The sequence below is a fragment of the Mastigoproctus giganteus genome, chromosome 4 (genome assembly GCF_048544385.1).
Source record: "Mastigoproctus giganteus isolate SK-2022 chromosome 4, ASM4854438v1, whole genome shotgun sequence".
Lineage (NCBI taxonomy): Eukaryota > Metazoa > Arthropoda > Arachnida > Uropygi > Thelyphonidae > Mastigoproctus > Mastigoproctus giganteus.
The window spans coordinates 182671556-182699439 of record NC_143578.1 but is presented as its reverse complement, the minus strand read 5'-3'; the positions used below and the strand labels follow the sequence as shown (position 1 = coordinate 182699439).

Sequence of the window (27884 nt, the reverse complement as noted above, 5' to 3'; positions counted from 1 at the left end):
TACTGAATAATGATCTCATCTGAAATGAATTTCAGTATTCCTGTGGATTATAACAAATTTAGATTAGGATTTAAATACATGTTTCTGTGACTTCATTTTATTCTGCGTTGTCTTTGAAGCCTCTGTTAAAATACACAGAACAACAAGCAATCACCACTTGCTTGTTGTGTGGTTACAAAGGAACTGGATGCAAAAAATAATTTCGATATCATATATTTGGATTTCAGGAAAACTTTTGACACTGTTGCGCATGGAAGACTATTGTACAAATTGGAGCAGAATGGTATTAAGGGTAAGTTGCTACAATGGATAAAAGGATGGTTGAGTGGGAGAAGACAGAGGGTGATAATTAATGGGTGCTGCTCTTCGTGGACTAATGTTATTAGTGGAGGCCCACAGGGTTCAGTGTTGGGTCCTCTGTTGTTTTGTATATTTATCAATGATATTGATGAGGTATAGCAGGGTTGTTAATGACAGTAATGGCAGTGTGCTACTGCAACAGGATCTAGATAATTTGGGCAGATGGGCTAAGAAATGGCAACTGAAGTTTAACCTTGACAAATGCAAAGTACTGCACATGGGTAGAAGTAACCCCAGAGAAATGTACCAACTGTGTGGTACTACACTTAAGGTGGTAGAAAATGAAAAAGACCTGGGAGTAATTGTGCAGTCAGATATGAAGTTTTCTGAGCAATGCAGACAGGCTGCCAGGGCAGGTCATGGGGTTTTGTCAATGATATATAGGAATTTTGCTAACAGAGAAAAGGAGGTGATTGTCCCTCTGTATAAGGCAATGGTCAGGCCATGCCTTGAATACTGTGTACAGGTCTGGAGGCCTCATTTTAGGAAGGATGTAGATTTGCTTGAGTGTGTACAGAGAAGGGCAACAAGATTGGTGAGGGGAATGAAGGGATCCTCTTACCAAGAGAGGCTTAAGTTCTGCAAATTGCAGTGGCTGGAGACTAGGCAGCAGCGCGGTGATCTGATTGAGGTGTATAAGGCCTTGAATGGCCTTATACACCTCAAATGATCCCACAGAATTCAGCCTTTCAAGACTGAATTCTGATGGGATCTTTCCACTTGTTCAGATTACGAACCTAAGGGGGCATAAATTCAAATTAAGAAAAGACAGATGTAGAATAGATGTGCGGAAATTTGCCTCGGGTGGTTAATTGCTGGAACAAACTTCCATCTGTCGTTGTGGAAGTTGATAGGTTAAATAAATTTAAGGAGGAACTGGACAGGCATTTGGAGGAAATGGTGTGAATTTTTTTTTTTGGCTGATGCTGCATAAGTTCATACACTTGCTTTCTTGCATCACATGCCACATCACTACTACTACTTTCACTGATAAGATTCATAGTTTTTTTTTAGTTAATTTGCTAGTTGCAGGGATAACCAAGAGAAAACACAAACTTCATTTTTTTTCCCCTTTTCAAAAAATGTATTAAATTTTGTCATATCTTTCCACACTATAGTGTTCCTTTTTGAATATGAATATAAATAAATTTTCTTTTGTCACATGAGTTTTTTTTTTTTTTGCATTTTGCAAATTAGGCGAGGTTTTGAAAATCAGTGTAAATTTATTTCTCAATTATCCTGAAAAGTAGCAGCTTAATTTTTGTTACTTTTAATTTCCATATCTTTTAAATGTAATTTACAGTAGAGTGTTGATAATCTGAACTAATTGGGACTGGGGGGTAGTTGAGGCTTCTGATTTGTTTGGATTTTCAAACTTATAAAAAATACTGTTCTGGAGACTAAAATAAAAAAAAAAAAAAGTTTATTAAGTTTAGAAATAAAAACACTAAGTTGTACCTATGTATTTTTATTCATAGGTTGTTGTTGTTGTTGTTGTTATTATTTGGTTTTTAGGAGCATTAGCAACTAAGGCCATATTGCTCCGGGGATATGCGGTGGTCATTCCCTGACCTTTCCGCATCCTCTGTATTTGGTGGTCATGGGCTTGAACCCCGTTCTAATCAAGAAGCGTGTGCTGCACACTGCTGCTCCTGCCCACCTGGCTATGGAGGCACCTTATTCATAGGTAACAAAAAAAAAAAAAAACTTTCAGCCACAATACCACATATGTATAGGCCTTTAACAAAAATAATTACTTCATTTTTGCTGTACCATTTTCGAACTTCATTTCATTATTGCCAGATCTGTCACTGTTTTCATCAAGAGTAGTTGAGTTGGACAGCATTCAGTTTGTTGATCGTTTGTCGATTCATCATTCAGTTGGTTTGTCGATTTTCACGTATCATTTAATTTTGTTAATTAGTAAGGTAATAATAAGGCAATAAAATGTAAATTGGTGCTTTATATCTTCATTTTTATAGCTTGCGGATAATATTTCTCCAATTTTCGCTTATTAGAATTGCTGTTTAATAGAATCAAAATTCAATTCACAAACGTAATCACAATAACCGGAGCTTACTGTAATTATTTTATGGCACCAGCATAAAAGGGCACATCCGTAGCCAGGTGGGCAGAAGCAGCAGTGTGTAACACGCGCTTCTTGATTAGACTGTGGTTCGAGCCTATGACCACCAAATACGGAGGATGCGGAAAGGTCAGGGAATGACCACCGCATATCCCCGGAGCAATATGGCCTTAGTTGCTAATGCTCCTAAAAACCAAATAACAACCACCACCAGCATTAAAAAAAAAAAAAAAAAAAAAGTAAATGCTGGCTCATTTGGATTATTGACATTTGGATTTTTGACACTCTACTGTATTTAATTTTTTTAAATTTAATTTATCTAATGTACATTTAATTTTTACCTTTTTGTAAAGCTACTTCTTGTAAGTTATTTTCTTTTTTGGTATCTCCTTAGTTTAAATTTTAAATTTCAGTAGTAGCTTACTTTTTATCTGCTTAATTCCTATAGTATTCTTTTATTTCATTATTTAATAATAGTTGATATGAGATCCACTTTAAGTGCTTCATCGCAGGTTATCATGACTGAAGTGGGATTGGCTGTGAGTATTTCTGTTTGAGTCACAAATTCATCTTTTGCACAACCTATGACATGTATTCAAAGGTCATTCTAAGCTGCCTGGTCACGTTATTTAGAGGTTGGGCTGTGTGCAACAGTATGCAAAAATTTATAAATTGAAAAGATCACACAGTACGTGATATGTGAAGGAAAGTGCTATAAATTGTGTAACCTGACTAGTACCCAAATTAGTTCACCGGCAATGGGAAACAGACAGGCTACCACAGATTTCCAAAGAAATACTGCTGTTGTGTGCATTTGTGAAATGTTTTTGCAAGTGTCATTAGACTCTTCAGCTAGTGGAAAACATCTAGAAAACATTTGTTCATAATGTATGTGAATAGATGTAGTCGTTGGCAAAAATGTAAGGTAATGGAGTGAGGTGCCCAATATGTGGAGCAGGTTATCAAATGTAATTATAGCCAAACAATGGAACAGTAAACTTTTGCATTTAATGAAGGAATACACAAGGAATCGTTACTTACATCATGTGAAAAAGTACAAGCCAGTGATCTTAGATGCCAACTAGAAAATACAAATGCAGGATGATTGGAGGTAAGTCTTGTGATCTGGCAAGTCCTGATTTATGCTTTTTTGCATTGGAAGGTGCATATGTTGAGGAAACTCCACCTGCATGGTGTAGTTTCCCTGATTCTACTGGAAGACACTACGAATGTCAAAACTAGATAGTAGATATAGCTTAGCTTAATTTTTCAGCACTCACCAGAGGTGAGTGCTGAAAAATTAAGCTAAGCTATCTCTACGATCTAGTCATTACATCACAGCACATAAGGACTCCTTAAAATATCATCAGAATGCCAAAACATATTTGAATATCATTAGATCGGGTACACCTGGCAACACTGCATGTTTATTCCAGTGGATAAGGGTTTCTTTCACAATGATAAAGCAACCAACTACTACATCAAATGTGTGGAAATGTGTGTTTTGAGGAAGACTTCAAGCATCTGCCCTGGCCAGCCAAAAGATGAATCTCAATCCCACTGGGTATTTGTTGGATGAACTGACATACTGGAAAGGTCTGTTCATTGGGCACAATTTTTACATGAAAGTCCAGTATTCCTGGTGTTACTTTTCAACACCATGCTGAATTTGGGTCATATTGTTTTGGAATAGACTAGCAGCAACCCTTAAAGGGGCCATTCACTGTGAAGATCATCTACAATCTTCATATTTCATTATTGTCATTACCTAGAGGGCATAATATGCCCTCTAGGTAATGACAATGATGAAATAATCTGAGAAGCTGAAGTTTAACACATTCGCTGCCTCCTGAATGTAAATATGTAGCTTTCGATTTTAATCCACTTGGAGGAGAAACCACTCTACTTTTATAATTTTTCATTCCAGTGTGTCGGAAGAAAAACAGGATGTTTTTGTCAAGCAACCTTTTCCAGAGGCTGATTAATTCAGTTGTAGTAAGAAGAAAGCCCAAAAATATTTCTGCCCTCTCCAACCCAAATTGATTCAATCCTGGGTCGAAACTGTCATCAGAAGCCAGCAGCAAAAAGTGTTAAAAAATTAAAATATATACTATAAGATATCTACTGAAATTACCCCAAGTATGAGTGCATTATGGCCATGGCAACAACTAACAAACAACAGCCCAAGTATGAATTTTAGTATTCCTGCAGTATTTGCTTCAGTTTTAATCTGCATCATTATTTTTTAAATGAAGAAGTATAACCATTAAAAAATTATTTGTGGCTTCATGTACACATAAAAGATTCACTCCATGCCCATATCTGTTGTAATTTTTCAGTTTGGTTTCAGCTCCAATTTCATCTGCTACATAGCCTTAAGATATGGCTATAAGCTAGTTGAGAATTTTTGATTACAAGACTACAGTTACTGGTGCCTCCGTAGCTGGGTGGGCAGGAGCAGCAGTGCATAGCACACGCTTCTTGATTAGACCGGGGTTCGAGCCCGTGACCACCAAAGATGGAGGATACGGAAAGGTCAGGGAATGACCACCGCATATCCCGGAGCAATATGGCCTTAGTTGCTAATGTTCCTAAAAACCAAATAACAAACAAACTACAGTTACTAAAGATGTCATTTGTTTTTTTTTATACAATATGGTGTCTGAATAAGGAACAAATTTTTAAAATGCATCATTGAAAAGTATACTACAACATGAATGCAAGTGGATTAAACCTACTATACTTTTAAATATTAACTCTGTATTTAATATTTAAAAAATTAGCAACACAATAAGATAGCAATAAGTATGCAGACACTGTTTTCTGTCTCCTGAAGAATTGGTAGTACAATTGAGTTAAAGCTACACTGTAATGTTCTTAAGGTAATGACAATTGCTTATTTGAAAAATAAACAAAAGTCATTAATGTTTCATGTGTGGTGATATGAAGTTTTTACAAGGTAATTATAGTATCATTGTTAAATACCATTGAGTACATCAAAACTAAAGTAGTTTGTTTTGTGAACATATATATTTTTTATTTTTTGCCTTATAAAATAAAAATTAACAAGGGATAAAGTGCTTTGAATCCACTAGAACTTGTTTTAAAAACACTTGTGAAGTAGATAATTTAAGTTCATATATATATATATTTTTGTTTTTCAGATGTGTCCATGGATGCGCTATTGGCTGGTTCTGAAAGGAACTAATTTGCTATATTATGCACCAAAATCTTTACGAGGAACAGAATCATCTGATGTGAGTATATTTCTTAAAAGAATCTTTCCTTCCCCCCCTCCCCCCATTCTAAATGCAGTAAGATCTGATGAGACCACAAAAGAATCCTTTGTAGCTGTATTGAAAATCCATAATAGGTCTTTTGTATATTAACCATACTGAAATAAAATTGGACTTTCATTAAAGTAAAACTTTTGCATTATAAAATTATTAAAAATATCCATTTAATACAAACTCTGTGTTGCTGCATATATGTGTGTGAAGGGATTTTTAATGCACTTGGATGAAAAACCACTTAACTTTAAGCACAATTGTTTCTGATTTGACAGAAAAAAAAACCCAGATATTTTTGCCGATCAACCTTTGTCAGTGACTGACTAATTCATCCATAGTGAGAAGAAAGACAAAAAACAACTTTGCCCTCTCCAATACAGTTTGATTCATTCTGATAATTTTTGAATTTGGTTCATAAAGGTCATAAGCAGCAAAGATGTGAAGTGCATTAAAACAGAAATATGACAATCTTTTATAAGTGTTTGTCCTTGACCAAACTTCTTGAATTCTCATTGCTTATAATGTTCAAAGAAGTAACAGTCAAACATCAGGTGTATGATAGATTTGTTTTACTATAAATAGTGTTATAGTTTATTTTGTGGACTGTTTTATATTTTGTAACAGTTAATTAGAGCAGTAGTATGTGCTAGTACATGCAAGGCATATCCTCTTTCTGTACATAGCATTGAGCAAACCAAGTTTTCTAATTAGTGCATTTGTCTCATATTGTGAAGGTACCTTGCCACAAATTGCCTTGGTATTGCATTACTCTAAATAAAAAATAATACACTTCTCCATTGGAACAGTGCTTTTTATTTAGAATAGTGCAGTACCAAGGCAACTTGTAGCAAAGTGCCTCCACAATATGAGATTGTTGCATTAGGTATATAGAAGTTGCATATCTATAATTAAAATTGTAGTGTAGCATATTTTTAATATTTTGTAAATTTATTTGAATTTAGTCATAACTCTGATTAGAACAAGATTCATCAAAGTTATCATGATTGAGTGATGGGAGTTGCTACAGACATATCCTTTGTGTGTCAAGGTCTTACTGCTTCTATTGACTGTGCAGGATATAAGCATGTGACAGATAACTCTTTTTGTGTTAGATGCAAAGGAAATAAATTATTGAAGTAAAAATTCAGTTTTTTGATGGATGAGATTGAGTGCCTTAGGAAACAAATTTGACACCCTGGAGAGAATTAAATCAGGTTCTCCCTCAGAAACTTAGAAATCCACCATAACAATAATGCCAACTCCCATGCACCTGGTTGCAGGAATTGGTCACCAGAGGTAGAAAGCAGTGCTCCCATGAGAGATTGCAGTTCTGGGTTGTTGAAGAAATGGATCAGTGGAACAGGACTAGAGGTTGTTTACTAGGTGCAGTTGATGCGAATTTTTTTATTGCAAAATAAACTATATAATATCGGTGTAGCTGCACCATGGTTTACCCATAAATTTGAACAACATATGTAGTGTAAAGGCATCGTTTTAATTGTATCTCATATTGTGGGTGCCTTCACAACGAGATAGCTGCACTACTTCAAATAAATAACGGTTCTCTAGTAGAGAAGACTACCGTTATTTATTTTCAGTGGAAACCACCACACAGACAATCATTTTGAAGCTAGTTGGCTTCATCATCAGTGAGTGGGCAGGTACCCTGGTAATTTAACATGCAATCACAGTTGCGAAGTTATTTCCACAATATGAGAGATGCCAAATGGTGTTGGTAATAATGTATTAGAAGACAAAATGCACAAGGCATAATTTCTTATGGGTTTAGGTATTTAACTGTATAATATCGGTGTAGATACACCATAGTTTACCCATAAATTTGAACTACGTATATAGTGTAAAGGCATCGTTTTAATTGTATCTCATATTGTGGGTGCCTTCACAACGAGATAGGTTATTTGAAGTAGTGCAATACCAGCTATCTCGTTGTGAAGGCACCCAGAATATGAGATACAATTAAAACAATGCCTTTACACTACATACATCATTAAAATACACCGATATCATATTAACTATATAATATCTACACCGATATTATATAGTTAATTACCTAAACCCATAAGAAATTATGCCTTGTGCATTTCATCTTTTAATGCCAAATAAACATAATCTTTGAACTTATATGATGTTGGTTGCTGATATTTTTCAAAAAAAATAACTAAATAAAATGCTGTTCATGATTCAAGCTTGGCCACCATCAAGATTTGGAAATGTAAACACATTGAAAATAAAGAGCATTATTCTTCTTGTTTAGGGAGAATTATTTATTTTTAGTGCAATGCTAGCACAATCCATAATAATAAACATGTGAGATTAGTTTTCTCACATGTCACATAATAATGTGACATGTGAGAAAAAGACTTTTAAATTCTGTACAATTGATCCCACCGTACAGAATTTAAAAACTGTCTCAGTGGTCTCAGACAGTTTTTAAATTCTGTACAGTGAGATCAACTGACGATGCTACCAATAGTAAATTCTAAGTGGGAAGCATTCAAGGAATTAATTGTGGATGCTACTAAAAGTTTCATACCTATTAAGAAATATTGTTCAAGGTTTTGGTTATCAAATGAACTAATCAGACTCATGACAGAGAAGAAAAATGCATGGGATGCATATAAATTATCAAGCAACTCAGAAGCCTATGGCAGATATAAGCTAGTCTGTAATCAGATCACAAAGGAGTTTAGGCAGGCGAAGGCAGTTTACGAGAAATCCTTGGCAAAAGATGCTAAGAAAAACAGCAAGGATTTCTTTACTTTTATAAACTCTAAAAGGAAGGGGATGAATCTGATTGGTCCACTTGACATTGGTGGTTCGACTGTTCATGATCCTGCTCAGATAGCAAACAAACTGAATGAGTATTTTTGCATCTACATTCACACATGAGGAATTATTAAGGTTTGAAAATGGCAGAACGTTATCAAATTGTAGCAGGGTACTTAATGATTTTGTAATAACTGAGAGCAAAGTGGAGGAGAAATTGTTGAAGTTAAACATAAGAAAAGCACCTGGGGTGGATGGGATCTATCCAGTTATATTAAAGGAGGTGGCAAAGCAACTAAGCAAACCCTTAGCCATAATTATGAAAGCATTCTTGGACTCAGGGGAGGTTCCCACGGACTGGAGATGTGCAAATGTATCCCCAATTCACAAAGGGGGATCGAAGGGTGACACGAATAATAACAGACCAGTTAGTTTAACTTCTTTTCTGGGTAAAATTATGGAGTCACTGGTTAAAGATGCATTGCAGGATCATCTAGACAAGACTGCAGCAATAATTCAGACACAGCATGGGTTTGTTAAGGGAAATTCTTGTCTGACAAATCTGATTGGTTATTATGATGTGGTTACAAAGGAACTGGATGCAAAAAATAATTTTGATATCATATATTTGGATTTCAGGAAAGCTTTTGACACTGTTGCGCATGGAAGACTATTGTACAAATTTGAGCAGAATGGTATTAAGGGTAAGTTGCTACAGTGGATTAAAGGTGGTAATCAATGGGTGCTGCTCTTCGTGGACTAATCTTATTAGTGGAGTCCCACAGGGTTCGGTGTTGGGTCCACTGTTGTTTTATATATTTATCAATGATATTGATGAAGGTATATCAGGCTTAGTGTCGAAATTTGCAGATGATACAAAGGTTGGCAGGGTTGTTAATGACAGTAATGGCAGTGTGCCACTGCAACAGGATCTAGATAATTTGGGCAGATGGGCTAAGAAGTGGCAACTGAAGTTTAACCTTGACAAATGCAAAGTACTGCATATGGGTAGAAGTAACCCGAGAGAAAAGTACCAACTGTGCGGTACTACACTTAAGGTGGTAGAAAATGAAAAAGACCTGGGAGTAATTGTGCAGTCAGATATGAAGTTTTCTGAGCAATGCAGACAGGCTGGCAGAGCAGGTCATGGGGTTTTGTCAATGATATATAGGAATTTTACTAGCAGGGAAAAGGAGGTGATTGTCCCTCTGTATAAGGCAATAGTCAGGTCACGCCTTGAGTACTGCGTACAGGTCTGGAGGCCTCATTTTAGGAAGGATGTAGATTCGCTTGAGTGTGTACAGAGAAGGGCAACAAGATTGGTGAGGGGAATGAAGGGATCTTCTTACCAAGAGAGGCTTAAGTTCTGCAAATTGCAGTGGCTAGAGACTAGGCACCTGCGCAGTGATCTGATTGAGGTGTATAAGGCCCTGAATGGGTTGAGCACGCTGAATCTGATGGGATCCTTCCACGTTCAGATTACGAACCTAAGCGGGCATAAATTCAAATTAAGAAAAGACAGATGTAGAATAGATGTGCGTAAATTTGCCTTTAGCCAGTGGGTGGTTAATTGCTGGAACAAACTTCCATCTGTCGTTGTGGAAGTTGATAGGTTGAATAAATTTAAGGAAGAACTGGACAGGCATTTGGATTGAATGGTGTGATTTTTTTTTTTTTTTTTTTTTTTGGCTGATGCTGCATAAGCTCATACACTTGCTTTCTTGCATCACATGCCACTACTACTACTACTTTAGTCTTTTTTGCTGCTAAAAGTATGTTCTGGGCTTATAAATAAATTGTACTATATTTTAAATATTAACCTTGAAGATGATGATGTACCCTTAGCTAGTGTTTAAAGTACATTAGCTCTGCAACCAATATTGATTTTTTGAGGAACAGTTACTAGTAACTCCAGCTCTCTACAGGCATATTTACTCTTTGTAGTTTTGCAAACATTACGATTTTTTAGAATTTCATTATCTTGAAATGTACGAGGTGCTTATGAAGTCTTAACTCGATTTTAAAAAAATGTAAGTCAAAAACTATAACCTCCCCCCAAGAATAGTTTTTTGCATTGTTATCAGTATGTTTGAGAGTTTAAGAGTTGTTTAAAAACAAAATCATTGCAGAAAATGACCAAAAGGCAATTACAAGTGGGTATTATTTTAATCTACTCATAGCCACCATTCTGTATTAGTAAGATGGTGTTACTGAAAGATCAAACTTTATTATACAAATAATGAGTGTTGCCACTCTGAGATTGTCTGTTCAAGGAATGTTTTGAATATTATTAACCATTTTGAAGAAGGCCTTCTCACTCTTAAACCTAGAGTGAAGCTCACATATTTTTTTTTTTTTTTTTTTTTTTTTTATAACTGCATAGCATACATATGGTTCAGAGAATTGAAGTACAAAATGAGAAAGCCAAAACTAATGTGTCAGTATCCAGTGCTTGCCACATCTCTGACATTAGTGGAATTATTTTAAGTACCATTTATGCAAATTTACCTTATAGGTAAGTTTGCATAAATTTCCATATCAGATTAAATGTAAGTTGGTTATCAGTCATTCTGTAGCCAGATGAGGCTCCCTTTCACCGGACTGATTTTGTAGTAAGCAGGAATTTCTGTATGCAGGCTGGAGAAAATACTTAGCAAGCTTTGAATTTCACCATGTGGCTTTACATTAGCCTTTATTATTTATATCTCTTCATTGAGAAGGTTGATTCAAGAGGCTCTTCAGAAACATGCACAATTAATGGGAACTGACAGCAGTCTGTAGGGAACAGACTAAGATTATCCTTGCATTAAACAGTCATGCTTGCATTGCCTTATACAAGGGGATTATCACCTCCTTATCCTTTCTAGAAAAATTCCTGTATATCATTGACAATATACCACGAGACAGTCTGCAAGAGTAGCTCATAGTGTATTGTCAATGATATACAGGAATTTTTCTAGCATTAATATGTGTTGTGATTATCCCATTGTATAAGGCAATGGTCAGGTCAGGCCACAACGACACCCATATGTCGTGGCCTGACCTGAGTACTGTGTACAGGTCTGGAGGCCTCATTTTAAGAAGGATGTAGAGCTGCTGGAACGAGTACAGAGAAGGGCAACAAGATTAGTGAATGGAACAAAGGGTTGCTCTTACGAAGAAAGGCTTAAGTTTTGCAAATTACAGTGTCTGGAAACTAGGCCCCTGCGAGGTGACCTGATTGAGGTGTATAAAGCCTTGAATGGTTTGAGCATGCTCAGTGCTGATGGGATTCTTCCTCTTGCTCAGAATGATTGCCTGAGAGGGCACAAATTCAAATTGAGGAAAGACAGTTGTAGGATAGATGTGCGGAAGTTTGCCTTTAGCTAGTGGGTGGGTGGTTGATTGTTGAACCAAAGTTCCATGTGTCGTTGTAGAAGTTGATAGCTTAAATGGATTCAAGGCAGAACTAGACAGACATTTGGAGGGAGTGGATGTGTGAAATGAGAAGGGTGTGAGTGTTTTTTTTTTTTTTTTTGGCTGATGCTATATAAGCTTGCTTTCTTGCATCATGTGCCTTTACTAATGCTAATGCTCCTCTTGATGTAGTATTTGTGTAACGCTGTGCTAAACCCCCCTAAATTCAAAAATAATGTCCTTTCTGTGGGTAACATACAATGGAGAAGACATTATCAGTTGACATTTTCTACCTCCTTGACCTTTAAGGGTATGAGACCAAATTTTCAGGTGCTGTGAATATTGGTAAACTAATTGCACATGTAATCTCATTGCTCTCTGCATTCATTCATATTATACACATCAGTTTGGGGGCTTGTATAAGTCTTGTATTGCAGGTCAAAATGGCTGATTCTGAACAATAGTTAGTACTCATTGTATTAAGTGTGGCCATGAGCATTAAGCTGTGCAACAATATTCTGGGAATTCTTGAAGTTCAAAAACATCATAGGGGTTCAATCAAATGTCAAGATGATGATGCTGCTGGCATTTTTAAATGCTTAGTATTTGAATCTCTGTAAATATAACGTTTCTGTGATAGTAGTAGTACATCTTCTCCGATCCCCATGTGGGATTTCAATTTAGGTCCCTTGTGATTACTTTCACTTCAGGTAAGAGGAACTTAAGGAAGATTTGACAGTAGAAAGGACATTATTGAAAATACTATGAGAATGTAGTAGAGAGCCATTCCAAAAGATTTCCAAGCAAGCTCCAGTAAGTAGCAACATCTTGGGAATAAGGCTATTCAATTGCAAGTGTACTTTGAGGAGAATACATTTGAGTAGGGGGTTATCTAATCATTCTCAACTTTCTTGATAGACCTTCTACATATGATGATTTTCTGAAAGGTATCTGTAAATTTGGCATTTAGCATTAGCATTAGTAGAGGCATATGATGCAAGAAAGCAAGCTTATTCAGCATCAGCAAAAAAAAAAAACACACACCACTCCCATTTCACCCCTCCGTTCGTTCGAAATACCTGTCCAGTTGAGCTTTAAATTTGTTTAGGCTATCAACTTCAACAACAAGTGATGGAAGTCGGTTCCACCAACCAACCACCCGCTGGCCAAAGGCAAATTTCCGCACATCTATCCGACATCCGTCCTTCCTCAATTTGAATTTATGCCCTCTGAGGTGATTATTCTGAGCAGGATGAAGAATCCCATTGGCATTGAGCATGCTCAAACCATTCAAAGCCTTATACACCTCTATCAGATCACCTCGCCAGTGCCTAGTCTCCAGACTCTGTAATTTGCAAAACTTAAGCCTTTCTTCGTAAGAGCAACCCTTTGTTCCATTCACTAATCTTGTTGCCCTTCTCTGTACACGTTCCAGCAGCTCTACATCCTTCTTGAAATGAGGCCTCCAGACCTGTATACAGTACTCAAGATGTGGCCTAACCATTGCCTTATACAAGGGAATAATCACCTCCTTATCCCTGCTAGAAAAATTCCTGTATATCATTGACAAGACACCTTGAGCTACTCTTGCAGCTCATCTGCACTGCTCAGAGAACTTCATATCTGCCTGCAAAATTACCCCCAGGTCCTTTTCATTCTCCACCACTATCAGTGTAGTACTGCAGAGTTGATACATTGCTCTGGGGTTACTGTTTCCCATATGTAGTACTTTACATTTGTCAATGTTAAACTTCATTTGCCACCTCTCAGCCCATCTGTTCAACCTTTCCAGATCCTGTTGCAGCAGCATAGCGTCAGTAGTGTCCTTAACAACCCTGCCAACCTTTGTATCATCTGCAAACTTGGACATTAAACTTGATATCCCATCATCAATATCATTCATAAACACCGAAAACAACGGACCCAACACTGAACCCTGAGGAACTCCACTAATAACATTAGTCCACGTTGAGCAGTGTCCATTGATTACCACTCTCTGTCTTCTGCCACTCAACCATCTCCTTATCCATAGCAGCAATTTGCCTCCAATGCCACACTGCTCCAATTTGTGCAGCAGTCTTCCATGTGCAACAGTATCAAAAGCCTTTCTAAGATCCAAATATATAATATCAAAGTTATTCCCTGCATCCAGTTCTTTTGTGACTACATCATAGTATCCAATCAAATTGGTGAGGCAAGACCTGCCCTTAACAAAACCATGCTGCGTCTGAGCTATAACTGAATTCTTGTCTAGATGATCCTGCAGTGCTTCTTTAACCAGGGCCTCCATTAATTTACCTGGAACAGAAGTTAAACTAACAGGTCTATAATTACTTGTGTCAGCCTTTGTGAATTGGGGTTACATTTGCACATCTCCAGTCTATGGGTACCTCCCCTGAGTCCAAAGAAGCTCTCATAATTATGGCTAGGGGTTTGCTTACTTCCTTTGCTGCCTCCTTTAATATAACTGGATAGATCCCATCCACCCTCAGGTGCCTTTTTTATGTTTATCCTCAACAATCTCTCCTCCACTTTCCTCTCGGTTATTACAAAATCATCCAGCTCACTGCCAATGTTTACTTTACCTACATCATTCTCCTTCCTGAATAACTCCTCATACGTGAATGTAGATGCAAAATACTTGTTTAGATTGTTTGCCACCTGAGCAGGATCCTCAACTGTTGAACCATCAATATCCAGTGGACCAATCTGATTCATCCCTTTCCTTCTTGAGTTTAAATATGTAAAGAACTCTTTTCTGTTTTTCTTTGCATCCTTTGCCAAGGATTTTTCGTAGTCTGCCTTTGCCTGCCTAATCTCCTTTGTGACTTGGTTACAGACCAACTTATATCTATCATAGGCTTCCATGTCACCCATTAATTTGTATGTATCCCATGCATTTTTCTTCTCTGCCACATGTCTCATTAGTTCATCTGACAACCATTTAGGCTTAAACCTTGAACAATATTTCTTAGTTGGTATGTAAAGCCTGGTAGCCTCCAAGATTAGTTCCTTGAATGCTTCCCATTTTGAATTTGCTGTTGGTAACATCATCAGTTGGTCCCATTGTATAGAATTTAAATACTGTCTCAGACCATCATAGTCGCCTTTACGAAAGCAAAAACCCTTCCCTTTACCTCTGATGGTAGTTACCTCCTTGAGTAAATCCCACTTTAACACACTGTGATCACTGCCACCTAGTGGTTCATTTATCTGCAGATTCTTAATGCATGAAGAATCACTACTGATAATCAGATCAAGAGTATTGCTCCCTCTTGTTGCCTCACGAACATGCTGATGTAGAAAACAATCATCCAATAAATCCACAAAAGCCTTGCTAGTGTGCGAGTGACCAAACCACAAATTCCAGTCAATATCTGGGAAATTAAAATCCCCTATTATAAGACTCTCTGATTTACTGGCCCACTCTATTTCCCTGTACAATATCTTATTATACTCATCAGAGTCATTAGGCCTATAGCACACTCCTACTCTCGATTTTGATTTCCCTATGCTTATGTCACACCAAACTGACTCGACACTGCCCTGTCCATCTATGTCGACTGGCTTCACTTCCTTGGACTTTGTGTTTCTTAACTAATAGCATAACCCCTCCTCCCCTCCCCTCCTGTCCTGTCTATCCTTTCTATACACATTGTATTCCCCAAATTCCAGTTCCGCATTACTTATATCTGTGTGACACCACGTCTCTGATATCCCAACAATATCTGCCTTTGATGTTTTGAGCAATACCTCAAATTCATCAAATTTATTTACCAAACTCCTAGCATTGGTGTACACGCAGGTATGCATGCACCTGTTTCTATTCTTAACTACCCTAACACAACCCATGTGTTTACTTGTACCGCAATGACTCCCAGCAGTCTCTGAAATATCCTGCATCTTGTTTTTCAGGCTTCTGCTCATTTCAATAGAAGCAGTGCAAGAATCACTTCCACCTCTGCCAGTGGCTACTGTTAATCTATTAGTCCTTGTATCCCCCCCAACTAGCAGTTTTCCGACCCACCTAACACTGCCTCGACAGCATCAGCAAAAATTCTTGCACCCTTTCTATTTAAGTGTATCCCATCCCTGTATAAGCAATCTCTCCTGTTAACAAGTACAGTCCAGGCTGAAAAAAATCCTACCCCTTGAGCCTTGCACAATCCCTCCAGGGCCGAATTGATCGACAAGGCTCTCATCATATACTCCCTCCTATCGTGTCTGGGCAGAATTGCAGACACTTTCAAATTCAACCCTAATTCACGGCTTTTTTTCAACAGTGACGTGTACTTGCTAAGTAATTCCGCTGGTCTTCTACTCTTTTACATGAAATATTAACAGCTTTGTACAATTGAAACCTTTTTTCCTTCTGATAAAATTGATAATATGCCCTTGAAATTTTTTGTTGATAAATTATCGTAGGCATAATTTATTTTCACTAAAATATTTTAGTTTAATTTCACTAAATTAAAATATTGTAATAATGGTAATTTTTATTAATCTAATCTCACTCTAAAATGTAGATGTTAGGTTACTATCAGAAAAAAAAAAATAAATAAATAAAAAATTGATGAAATAATGTTTAAAAATTTTTTATACAGTTCAAAAGCACTCCAAGCAAAATTGTGTCAATAGTTGACTGGTTAGTTGTTTGCAGTGAAAATCCTCGTCAGCCAGATTCCTTCCAGTTAACAGATCCAATAAAGGGCAATGTTTATAAATTCAGAGCAGGCACTCAGAGCAAAGCACTACAATGGTACAAGTATTTAATTGAAGCAACGAAGTGTAATGAGACTAAGGTAACTTGTGGATTTTTAATTTAACATTTTTTTTTTTTCCCCTTTTTATTATATCGTTTTACAGTTATCTTGAAATCTTAGTGTTGAGTTAAATGGTGCAGCTGATACATCTTTAAGAAAAAGTTAGTGTGAGTATTATATACATTCATTCACTAATGTACACTATATGAGCAAAAATATTTGGACACCCCTCTACAAATATTGTGTACTATGCCAGAAGTCTCTTGAAAATGCATATCTGGATAAGATGTACAAATATAAATGTTATATTGGTATGCCTGATGCATGACCCATATATATAGATTAGAACTTTAGATTTTCAGTACAGGATGGTGGTGGATACCACATCAAACAATGACATCAGAACATTTAAAAAAGTAAAGTGTAAAGTGCGTTAGTTGTCTGATGGCACTGGGGGTTCCCCCATCTCCGCATTGTATTCTTTGTAAGTGACAGAATCTCTGTGGAGGCCAGAGATTTAAAAAGTGTGTGCGGAGTGGTTTGTTGTGTAATGTTAATTTTTTAGTTTATTTTAAACAGTAATTCGACCAAGCAAAAGGAGAATAGAAATCGTGCAGATTTTCTCATTTTGCATTCTTAACGCCAAACAAAATGAGGTTGAGAATGGCCACCAGAGAAAGGCTCCATTGGAGAAGAGACCATCACTAAGTTGTGATATGAGGTGCCTAGCTGACCACTCATCTTTACTGTGTACTTGGAAGGGTTGTTTACGAGAAAAAGATCAAGAGTGTTGTGTGTGGTTAGGGTTGTCTGGCAGGTTGATGAATAATCTAAGCAAGGTCATTAGTAATTGCAAAAGCCTCAGCATCTTGACCAGCTGGGTACATGTGACTAGAAAACAGAAGCCATCTGGAGTTGTGAACATTAAAATCACCAAGGAAAATTACCTCATTGTTACGAAAGTTGGACTGGAGAAAGTCAAGTTTCAAAGAAAGGAAGTCAAAGAGTCTCATGTGATTAGTGGAGTTGGGAGAATAATAAAGGCAACAGATGAGTTTGATGGAATGCGGTTGAGAGATTTCAAGACATAGAAGATCAAAAAGAGGAGATTCCAAATTACTAAGTCTCTAACAAGGAATACCAGTGCGGAACAATATGCACAAGTATTATCTTTGAAGTGAAAGGAATCGTACAGTGAATAATTAGGACAACCAAGATGAGCAGTGGTTGAATCAACCAATAATTGAGATTCTGTCAGAAAAAGTAAGTGGGGATTGGTACACTCAGTGGAATTGAACATCATCAAGATTGGAACTGAGACCTTGACAAAGTCCCCCGCATACACACTACTCTGATTATTCTAGTCACTACCAGGCAGAGTAGAGGCAGTGAAATTATACACTAGCTGATCTGGATGCCTCCTAGAGAGTTACCAGTAAGTTTGGTGTGGTGGACTATCTAGTGGCCAACCTGTGAACACCATTTTAGAGTTGTACCCTTGATATGTAGGGAAGATTGGATCTTGACATTAATGCCCATCATAACCTCAAAATACATTAATCATACTGGATGATGGAAGAGATGTGGGCTTGCCGGAGCTTTGCTCTGGAGACTAAACACAGGTTTCACTACTTAGAGCTTCCAATATACAAAGTGTCGGTATTGCACCGGTTGATGATAGTATTGCCTGATAACACAGAGGGGTGGCATTCCTCTGTGTGGTGTGGCTGCCACACCTCAACTCCTGCTTATATTGGTTCACACCTGGGCAGTGTGAACCAATATATCTCCAGTATACTAGGTACCATATTTCAGGACCTGAACAAGGACTCATATCCAAGATTACTAATAGTCCCACCATCATGAAAGTGCAAACAGAGGGATTTGGTTGTTGCAGAACTACTGGACTTCGCTTAAATTTGGTGCACTTGGCACAAGTGTTACCTAAATATCAGTTCCATCAGTGTTTTAGACTCCTAGGTAGTAAGCCCAGCTTGTCATACCTGAGAGAATGTCTGTGACAGCCTCAAGAACCTCAAAGGAACAAGACTATGTATATGTCAGAAATAACTGGTTTTATCTGTTAGCTCACACATGATACTGTTTCATTATAACAAAACATACTTGCATTACCTATCAATTATTTTTAAAACTGTTTTAGTTTTGTCTGCCAGTGTATTTGTAGCTGCTTCCTAAACGTTGGGTGGAAAATATGCTACACAGCCACATTGGTTATAAAAATACCATTATGAATATGGAATTGCATTTTTGCAGGTTCCTTACAGAGATGTTGACAAGGAAACAAATCTCAATGAGAAATCCCTGTTTTGCAATTGTCTGATTAGTGGCTAAAATTGGGGATATGAAAATTGGCCATCATAATCATTTAATCTACAAATGGCTTTTTGAGATAACTGTGCAACATAATAGCATAGGAGCCAACAAATTTCTGCCTAATTTAGGTAACGCCTGCAAAACATAGATACTAACATTAAAGTAAAAACTGTTGTTTATACTTAAAAAAAAAAAAAAAAACTATCCTTTTGTTATTCAGTAACCAAACACACTATCCGAACTGGCCCCAGTAAATTATAGTGCCAGCATTTCCTGATGTCAATCAGTGTTTGATTGGTGTGCATCACTTTTCATGGCATTCAAACCATCAAACTCTGTCACTGTATTTGGTATACACTTAAATAGAAAGGGTGCAAGAATATTTGCTGATGCTACTGAGGCAGTGTTAGGTGAGTCGGAAAACTGCTAGCTTGGGGGGATTCACAGACTAAAAGTTTAAAAGTAACCGCAGGCAGAGGTGAAGGTGATTCTTGCACAACTTCTATTAGAATAAGTAGCGACCTGGAGCAAGGGGTGCTGGGGGTTTCGGGGACGGATGACAGTCATCGTGAAACAGGTGGGTATATGGGATGTGTTAGGGTAACTAATAATAAGGATAGGTACATGTATACCAATGCTAGAAGTATAGTAAATAAATTTGATGAATTTGAAGTGTTGGTCAAGACATCAAAGGCGGATATTGTTGGGATAGCAGACACGTGATGTCACACAGATATAACGAATGCAGAACTGGAATTTGGCGAGTACAATGTGTACAGACAGGATAGGAAGGGAGGAGGTGTTATGCTGTTAATTAAGAAAAACATAAAATCAAAAGAAGTGCATCTCATTGATATAGATGAACTGTGCACTGTTGAGTCAGTTTGATGTGACATAAGCACTGCGAACGCAAAAATAAGAGTAGGAGTGTGTTATAGGCCTAATGACTCGAATGAGTACAATGAACAATTCTGCAGAGAAATAGAGTGGGCTAGTAAATCAGAATGTCTTATGGGGGATTTTAACTTCCCAGGTATTGACTGGAACTTGTGGGTTGGTCACTCGCACACTAGTAAGACTTTTGTGGATTTATTGGATGATTGTTTTTTGCAGCAGCATGTTTCAGAGGCAACCAGAGAGGGTAATACTCTTGATTTGGTTATGAGCAATGATCATTTCTGTATTAAGAATTTGAAGATAAAGGAACCACTAGGTGGCAGTGATCACAGTGTACTGATGTGGGATTTACTTAAAGATATAATTACCATCAGGGGTATTCCGTAAAGGTGAGTACAGTGGTCTCAGACCATTTTTAAATTCTGTACAGTGAGATCAACTGACGATGTTACCAACAGTAAATTCTAAGTGGGAAGCATTCAAGGAATTAATCGTGCATGCTACTAAAAGTTTCATACCTATTAAGAAATATTGTTCAAGGTTTAGGCCTAAATGGTTATCAAATGAACTAATGAGACTCGTGACAGAGAAGAAAAATGCATGGAATGCATATAAATTATCAAGCGACTCAGAAGCCTATGGCAGATATAAGCTAGTCTGTAATCAGATCACTAAGGAGGTTAGGCAGGCAAAGGCAGATTATGAGAAATCTTTGGCAAAAGATGCTAAGAAAAACAGCAAGGATTTCTTTACTTATATAAACTCTAAAAGGAAGGGGATGAATCTGATTGGTCCACTTGACATTGATGGTTCGACTGTTGATGATCCTGCTAAGATAGCAAACAAACTGAATGAGTATTTTGCATTGACATTCACACAGGAGGAGTTATTAAGGTTTGAAAATGGCAGAAGGTTATCAAATTGTAGCAGAGTGCTTAATGATTTTGTGAGAGCAAAATGGAGGAGAAATTGTTGAAGTTAAACATAAGAAAGGCACCTGGGGTGGATGGGATCTATCCAGTTATATTAAAGGGGGTGGCAAAGCAACTAAGCAAACCCTTAGCCATAATTATGAGAGCATTCTTCGACTCAGAGAAGGTCCCCATGGACTGGAGATGTGCAAATGTATCCCCAATTCACAAAGGGGGAATCGAAGGGTGACACGAATATTTACAGACCAGTTAGTTTAACTTCTGTTCCGGGTAAAATAATGGAGTCACTGGTTAAAGATGCATTGAAGGGTCGTCTAGACAAGACTGCAGCAATAATTCAGACACAGCATGGGTTTGTTAAGGGAAAGTCTTGTCTGACGAATTTGATAGGATATTATGATGTGGTTACAAAGGAACTGGATGCGAAAAATAATTTTGATATCATATATTTGGATTTCAGGAAAGCTTTTGACACTGTTGTGCCTGGAAGACTATTGTACAAATTGGAGCAGAATGGTATTAAGGGTAAGTTGCTACAATGGATAAAAGGATGGTTAAGTGGGAGAAGACAGAGGGTGATAATCAATGGGTGCTGCTCTTCGTGGACTAATCTTATTAGTGGAGTCCCACAGGGTTCGGTGTTGGGTCCTCTGTTGTTTTGTATATTTATCAGTGATATTGATGAAGGTATATCAGGCTTAGTGTCGAAATTTGCAGATGATACAAAGGTTGGCAGGGTTGTTAATGACAGTAATGGCAGTGTGCTACTGCAACAGGATCTAGATAATTTGGGCAGATGGGCTAAGAAGTGGCAACTGAAGTTTAACCTTGACAAATGCAAAGTACTGTATATGGGTAGAAGTAACCCCAGAAAAACGTACCGACTGTGTGGTACTACACTTAAGGTGGTAGAAAATGAAAAAGACCTGGGAGTAATTGTGCAGTCAGATATGTAGTTTTCTGAGCAATGCAGATAGGCTGCCAGGGCAGGTCATGGGATTTTGTCAATGATATATAGGAATTTTGCTAGCAGGGAAAAGGAAGTGATTGTCTCTCTGTATAAGGCAATAGTCAGGTCACGCCTTGAGTACTGCGTACAGGTCTGGAGGCCTCATTTTAGGAAGGATGTAGATTCGCTTGAGTGTGTACAGAGAAGGGCAACAAGATTGGTGAGGGGGAATGAAGGGATCCTCTTACCAAGAGAGGCTTAAGTTCTGCAAATTGCAGTGGCTAGAGACTAGGCACCTGCACGGTGATCTGATTGAGGTGTATAAAGCCTTGAATGGATTGAGCATGCTGAATTCTGATGGGATCCTTCCACTTGTTCAGATTACGAACCTAAGCAGGCATAAATTCAAATTAAGAAAAGACAGATGTAGAATAGATGTGTGGAAATTTGCCTTTAGCCAGCGGGTGGTTAATTGTTGGAACAAACTTCCATCTGTCGTTGTGGAAGTTGATAGGTTAAATAAATTTAATTAGGAACTGTACAGGCATTTGGAGGGATTGGTGTGATTTTTTTTTTTTTTTTTGGCTAATACTGCATAAGCTCATACACTTGCTTTCTTGCATCACATGCCACTACTACTAGAACAAACAGTGATCTTCAATATGGATTTAATACCGAATAAAAAAAAAAAATTCACTACCAGTTCATTTTTATTTCTTTTGTTTTAATTTCTCCTGGCAAATGATAAATGTATAGAGTCCTTTTATGGAATTTGTGAATACAAAATAGTAGCAGTGGCAATAAATAGCATAAGCTACACACACACACACACACACACACACACACACACACACACACACACACACACACACACACACACACACACACACACACACACACACACACACACACACACACTTCCATACCTACAAGAATTTGTCTAGTTCTTCCTTAATTTTATTCAAACCATCCATTTCCACAACAACACATTAGAAACTTGATCCAACAATCAACCACCTGCTTGCTGAAGACAAACTTTCCAAACTTTCTGTGACCATCCTTCCTCACTTGAATTTATGCACCCTAATGTGTATAGTCTCAGAAAGAGGAAGAATGCTATTAACATCTAGCTTACTCAGTTCATAAAGGCCTTAAACATCTCAATCAGATCTTCCTGCAGGTGCCAAGTCTGCAGATGCTGCAGTTGGCAAAGCTGAAGCCTTTCTTGGTAAGTGCACACTTTTGTTCCCTTCACCAATCTGGTTGCCTTCTCTGCATCTATTCCAGCAGATCTACATCCTTCCTAAAGTAAAGCCACCCAGACCTGTAGAGAGTATTCAAGATGCGGCGTAACCATGGCTCCTTATCATCCCAGCGAAGTTTCTGTATATCAATGACAAAATCCCATGCTGTCCTGGCAACATTTTTCCACTGCTTAGAGAATTTCATGTCTGACTGCACAATTACCCCCAGGTCTTTTTCATTCTCTACTACCCTGAGTGTACTACCACACAGTTGATAAATTACTCTGGGGTTACTGTTACCCATGTGTAGTACCTTGCATTTGTCAATGTTAAACTTCAACTGCCACTTCTCAGCCCATCTGCCTAACCTTTCTAGATCCTGATACAGTAGCATATTGTCTTTATTGTCATTAACCACCCTGCCAACCTTTGTATCATCTGCAAATGTAGACATTATGCCTGATATACCTTCATCAGTATCATTGATAAATATTGAAAACAACAATGGGCCCAGCACTGAATGCTGGGGAACTCCACTTATAACATTAATCCACAAAGAGCAGCGCACATTGATAACCACTCTCTGTCTCCTTCCACCTAACTATCCCTTTATCCATAGCAGTAACTTGCCCTTTTATCCCCCCCCCAAACTAATCTCATTCCTCCTTTTTGCACCCTTTCCAGCAGATTATGTCCTTCCTAAAATGAGTTTCCAAACCTGTATTCAGTATTTCTGATGTAACTTAATCATTGCTTTATGCAACAGGATGATCTTTGTCCCTAATGGAAAAGTTCCTCTACATCATTACCAGAACACTATGAGCTGTCCTAGCAGCATCTTTGCACTGCTTGGAGAATTTATTTTTATCAAACTGTACAGTTCACCTGTAGACTTTTTTTTATACTCTACTATCTCAAGTTTGATGCCACTTTTGTGTGTTATTGCAGGATTACTGCAACTTACCAAATAAACAATTTTAAACCTTAATTGCCATTTTCCAGCCTAGTTTGGATCAGTTTAGATCCAAGATTGCTCAGTTTAGATCTTCTTGAAGAAGCATACCTTGATTACTGTCATTACTTGATGTTGTTGTTGTTGTTTGGTTTTTAGGAGCATTAGCAACTAAGGCCATATTGCTCCGGAATATGCGGTGGTCATTCCCTGACCTTTCCGCATCCTCCATATTTGGTGGTGACGGGCTCGAACCCCGGTCTAATCAAGAAGCGTGTGGTACGCACTGCTGCTCCTTCCCACCTGGCTACGGAGGCGCCCTTACTTGATGTGCCCCCACCTTTGTATCCTCAGCTAACTTTGACATTAGACTTGAAATGAGTACATAAATATTAAAAACAGTAAGGGGGACCCAATATTAACCCCTCTGGAATCTCACTTATCACAATTACTCCGTGAAGTGCAGTGGCTATTTATAACCACTCTTTGTCTCCCACCATTTAACCATCCTTTTATGTAGTCATAACTTACCCCACATGTTTTTAAATTCTATAATGTGGGACCAACTGATGATGTTACCCACAGCAAATTCTAAATGGGAAGCATTTGAGGAATTAAACTTGGAAGCTATTAGGCTTTTCACATGAACTAAGAAATACTGTTCAAGTCTTAGGCCCAAAGGGATGTTAGATGAACTGAGGTGCTTGTGACAGAGAAGAGAAGTGCATGGGATGCATATAAATTATCAGATGACACAGAGGCATATGGTAGATATGAGCTAGTCCGTAATCAAGACACAAAGGAAGTTAGGCAAGCGAATGCAGATTATGAGAAATCTTTCACAAAGAAAAACAGCTAAGACTTCTTTACTTATATATAAACCTAGAAGGAAGGAGATGAATGAAATTGGTCTACTTGAAATTGATGGCTCAACTTTTGATGATCCTGCTCAGATAGCTGACAAACCTAATGAGTATTTTGCATCTACATTAACAATGAGGAATTCTGTAGGAAAGTGGAGGACAGAAGCTTATTAAACTATAACAGGGAGCTAAATGATTTGTAATAACTGATAGCAAAGTGGATGTTAAATTGTTGAAGTTAAACATAAGAAAGGCAAATGGGGGTAGATGGATCTGTCCAGTTATATTAAAGGAGGCTTCAAAGGAAGTAAGCAAACTCTTAGCCATTAATATGAAAGCATCCTTAAATTCAGGGGAAGCTCCCACAGACTGGAGATATGCAAATGTATCTCCAATTCATGAAGGGGGATCAAAGGGTGGCATGAGTAATTACAGACCTGTTAGTTTGTATAACTTCTGTTTCAGGTTAAATATTGGAGTCACTAGTTAAAGAAGTATTGCAGGATCATCAAGACAAGACTGCAGTATTATTTCAGACACAACCTGGGTTTTTTAGGTTGAAGTCTTGTCTGAACAATTTGATTGCATACTATGATGTGGTCACAAAGGAACTGGATGCAAAAATAATTTTGTTATCATATACTTGGATTTCAGGATAGCTTTTGATACTGTTGCACATGGAGAGCTACTGTAGAAATTGGAGCAGTATGGCATTAAGGGAAGTTGCTACAATGGATAAAAGGATGCTTAATTGGGTGAAGACAGAGAGTGGCAATCAATGAACACTGCTTTTCGTGGACTAATGTTATTTGTGGAGTCTTCCAGGGTTCGTTGTTGGGCCCATTGTTTTTTTCTGTATTTATCAATGAAATTAATGAAGGTATATCAGGCTTATTGTCCAAGTTTGCAGATGATACAAAGGTTGGCAGGGTTGTTAATGACAGTATTCTACTGCATCAGGATCAAGAAAAGTTGGCCAGATGGACTGTGAGAAGTGGCAACTGAAGTCGAAAATTCATAATTTCAAAGTACTGCATATGGGTAGCAGTAACCCCAGAGAATTTATCAACTATATTATACTACAGTCAGGGTAGTCAAGAATGAAAAGACCTGGGAGTAATTGTGTAGTCAGATATAATTTTTGTGAGCAGTTCAGACAGGCTGCCAGAGTATGCCATTGGTTTTGTCAATGATATACTGGCATTTTACTATCAGGGATAGGGAGGTGATTATCCCTTTATATAAGGCAATGGTGAGGCCATGTCTTGAATACTGTGTACTTCATTTTAGGAAGGATGTAGAGTTGCTAGAACAAGTGCAGAGAAGGGCAACAAGACTGGTGAGGGAAGAAAGTGGTGCTCTTACCAAGAAATGCTTAAGTTGTGCTAATTGCAGCATCTGGAGACCAGTGACCTGTAAGATGATCTGATTGAGGTGTATAAGGCCTTAAATGGTTTGAGCAGGTTCAGTGCTGTTGGGATTCTTCCTCTTGCTCAGATTACAAACATGAAGGGGCATAAACTGAAATTGAGGAAAGACAGTTGTAGAATCAATGTGTGGAAATTTGCCTTTAGTCAACGGGTAGTCGATGGCTCGAACAAACATCCATCTGTCGTTGTGGAAGTTGATAGCTTAAATAAATTCAAGGAAAATCTTTAAACTTTTTTTTTTTTTTTTTGGCTGCTGTCTAAGCTTGCTTTCTTGTATCATATGACTCTTCTAATGCTAAATCTTTCTAAAAGAGCAAAATATAAAATTTTATAAAAATCTATCCACCAAAGTTTGAGTTTCACACCAATGGACTAATGTGTTGAAGATAAGAGGCATATTCTGCATATAAGCTGACAAGCCTGAAAACTACCTGTTTTACCAACAGATAATAAAGAACAAAGAATAATTGCCTTTACCAAGAAATGCATAAATTCTGCAAATTGCATCATCTGGAAACCAGGCACCTGCAAGATGATCTGATTGAGGTGTATAAGGCCTTGAATGGTTTGTGCAAGCTCAATGCTAATGGGATTCTCAGATTCTGCACCTGAGGGGGCATAAATTCAAATTGAGGAAAGACATTTGTAGAAGGTTGTTCGGAAATTTTCCTTTAGCCCACGGGTAATTGGTTGCTGGAACAAACTTCAATCTGTTGTTGTTATGGAAGTTGACATTTTAAATAAATTCAAGGCTGAACTAGACAGACTTTTGGAGTGTATGGATGGGTGAAACAGGATTTTTTTTTTTTTTTTTTTTTTTTTGGCTGATGCTATATAAGCTTGCTTTCTTGCATCGTATGCCTCCAATTAATGCTAATGTAGAGTCATACTCTACATATGGTCGAGTATTACTATATTTCTGAATGTTGCATTACAGTATTTGTCACCGTTGAAAAGATCATATTTCTTCATAACAGAATTTCTGTTTAACAAATTTTTTCAAGCAAACAATCAATTTCGTTGTATAGAGGTCCAACTGTATTTATTTATTTTTTTGTACATTTCTATATGTATATGTATTACTAATACTGACAGTGCTCCAGCAATCAGGTGTGTAAACATTGGTGTTAATAGTAGTAGAGGCATTGATGCATGAAAGCAAGCTTATATGCCATCAGCCAAAAACAAACAAAAAAAACACCCCTTCTTGTTTCAACCATCCATTTACTCCAAATGTTTGTCTAGTTCGGCCTTGAATTTATTTAAGCTGTCAACTTCCACGACAGATGGAAGTTTTTTCCAGCACTCAACCACCTGCTGGCTAAAGGAAAATTTCTGCACATCTATTCTGCAACTGTCTTTTCTCAATTTGAATTTATGCCACCTCAGGTGTGAAATCTCAGCAAGAGGAAGAATCCCAACAGCATTGAGCTTGCTCAAACCATTCAAGGCCTTATACACCTCAATCAGATCACCTTGCGGATGCCTGGTCTCCAGGCTCAGCAGTTTGCAGAACTTAAGCCTTTCTTAATAAAAGCAACCCTTTGTTCCACTCTATACTCATTCCAGCAGCTCTTTTATCTTTCCTAAAATGAGGCCTC

At 37.7% G+C, this 27884-nt stretch overlaps 1 protein-coding gene across 3 annotated transcripts in view; it reads left to right on the top strand.

Moving 5' to 3' along the window:
* Window positions 1-27884, top strand: part of LOC150087235 (ras-specific guanine nucleotide-releasing factor RalGPS1-like) — a 419169-nt gene that overhangs the window by 388186 nt on the left and 3099 nt on the right. For all 3 annotated transcript variants that reach the window (XM_090371091.1, XM_090371092.1, XM_090371090.1), the window contains 2 exons: window positions 5611-5703; window positions 16524-16721. In XM_090371091.1, coding sequence (XP_090227217.1) covers window positions 5611-5703; window positions 16524-16721 — 291 coding nt within the window. The remainder of the gene's footprint in view (window positions 1-5610; window positions 5704-16523; window positions 16722-27884) is intronic.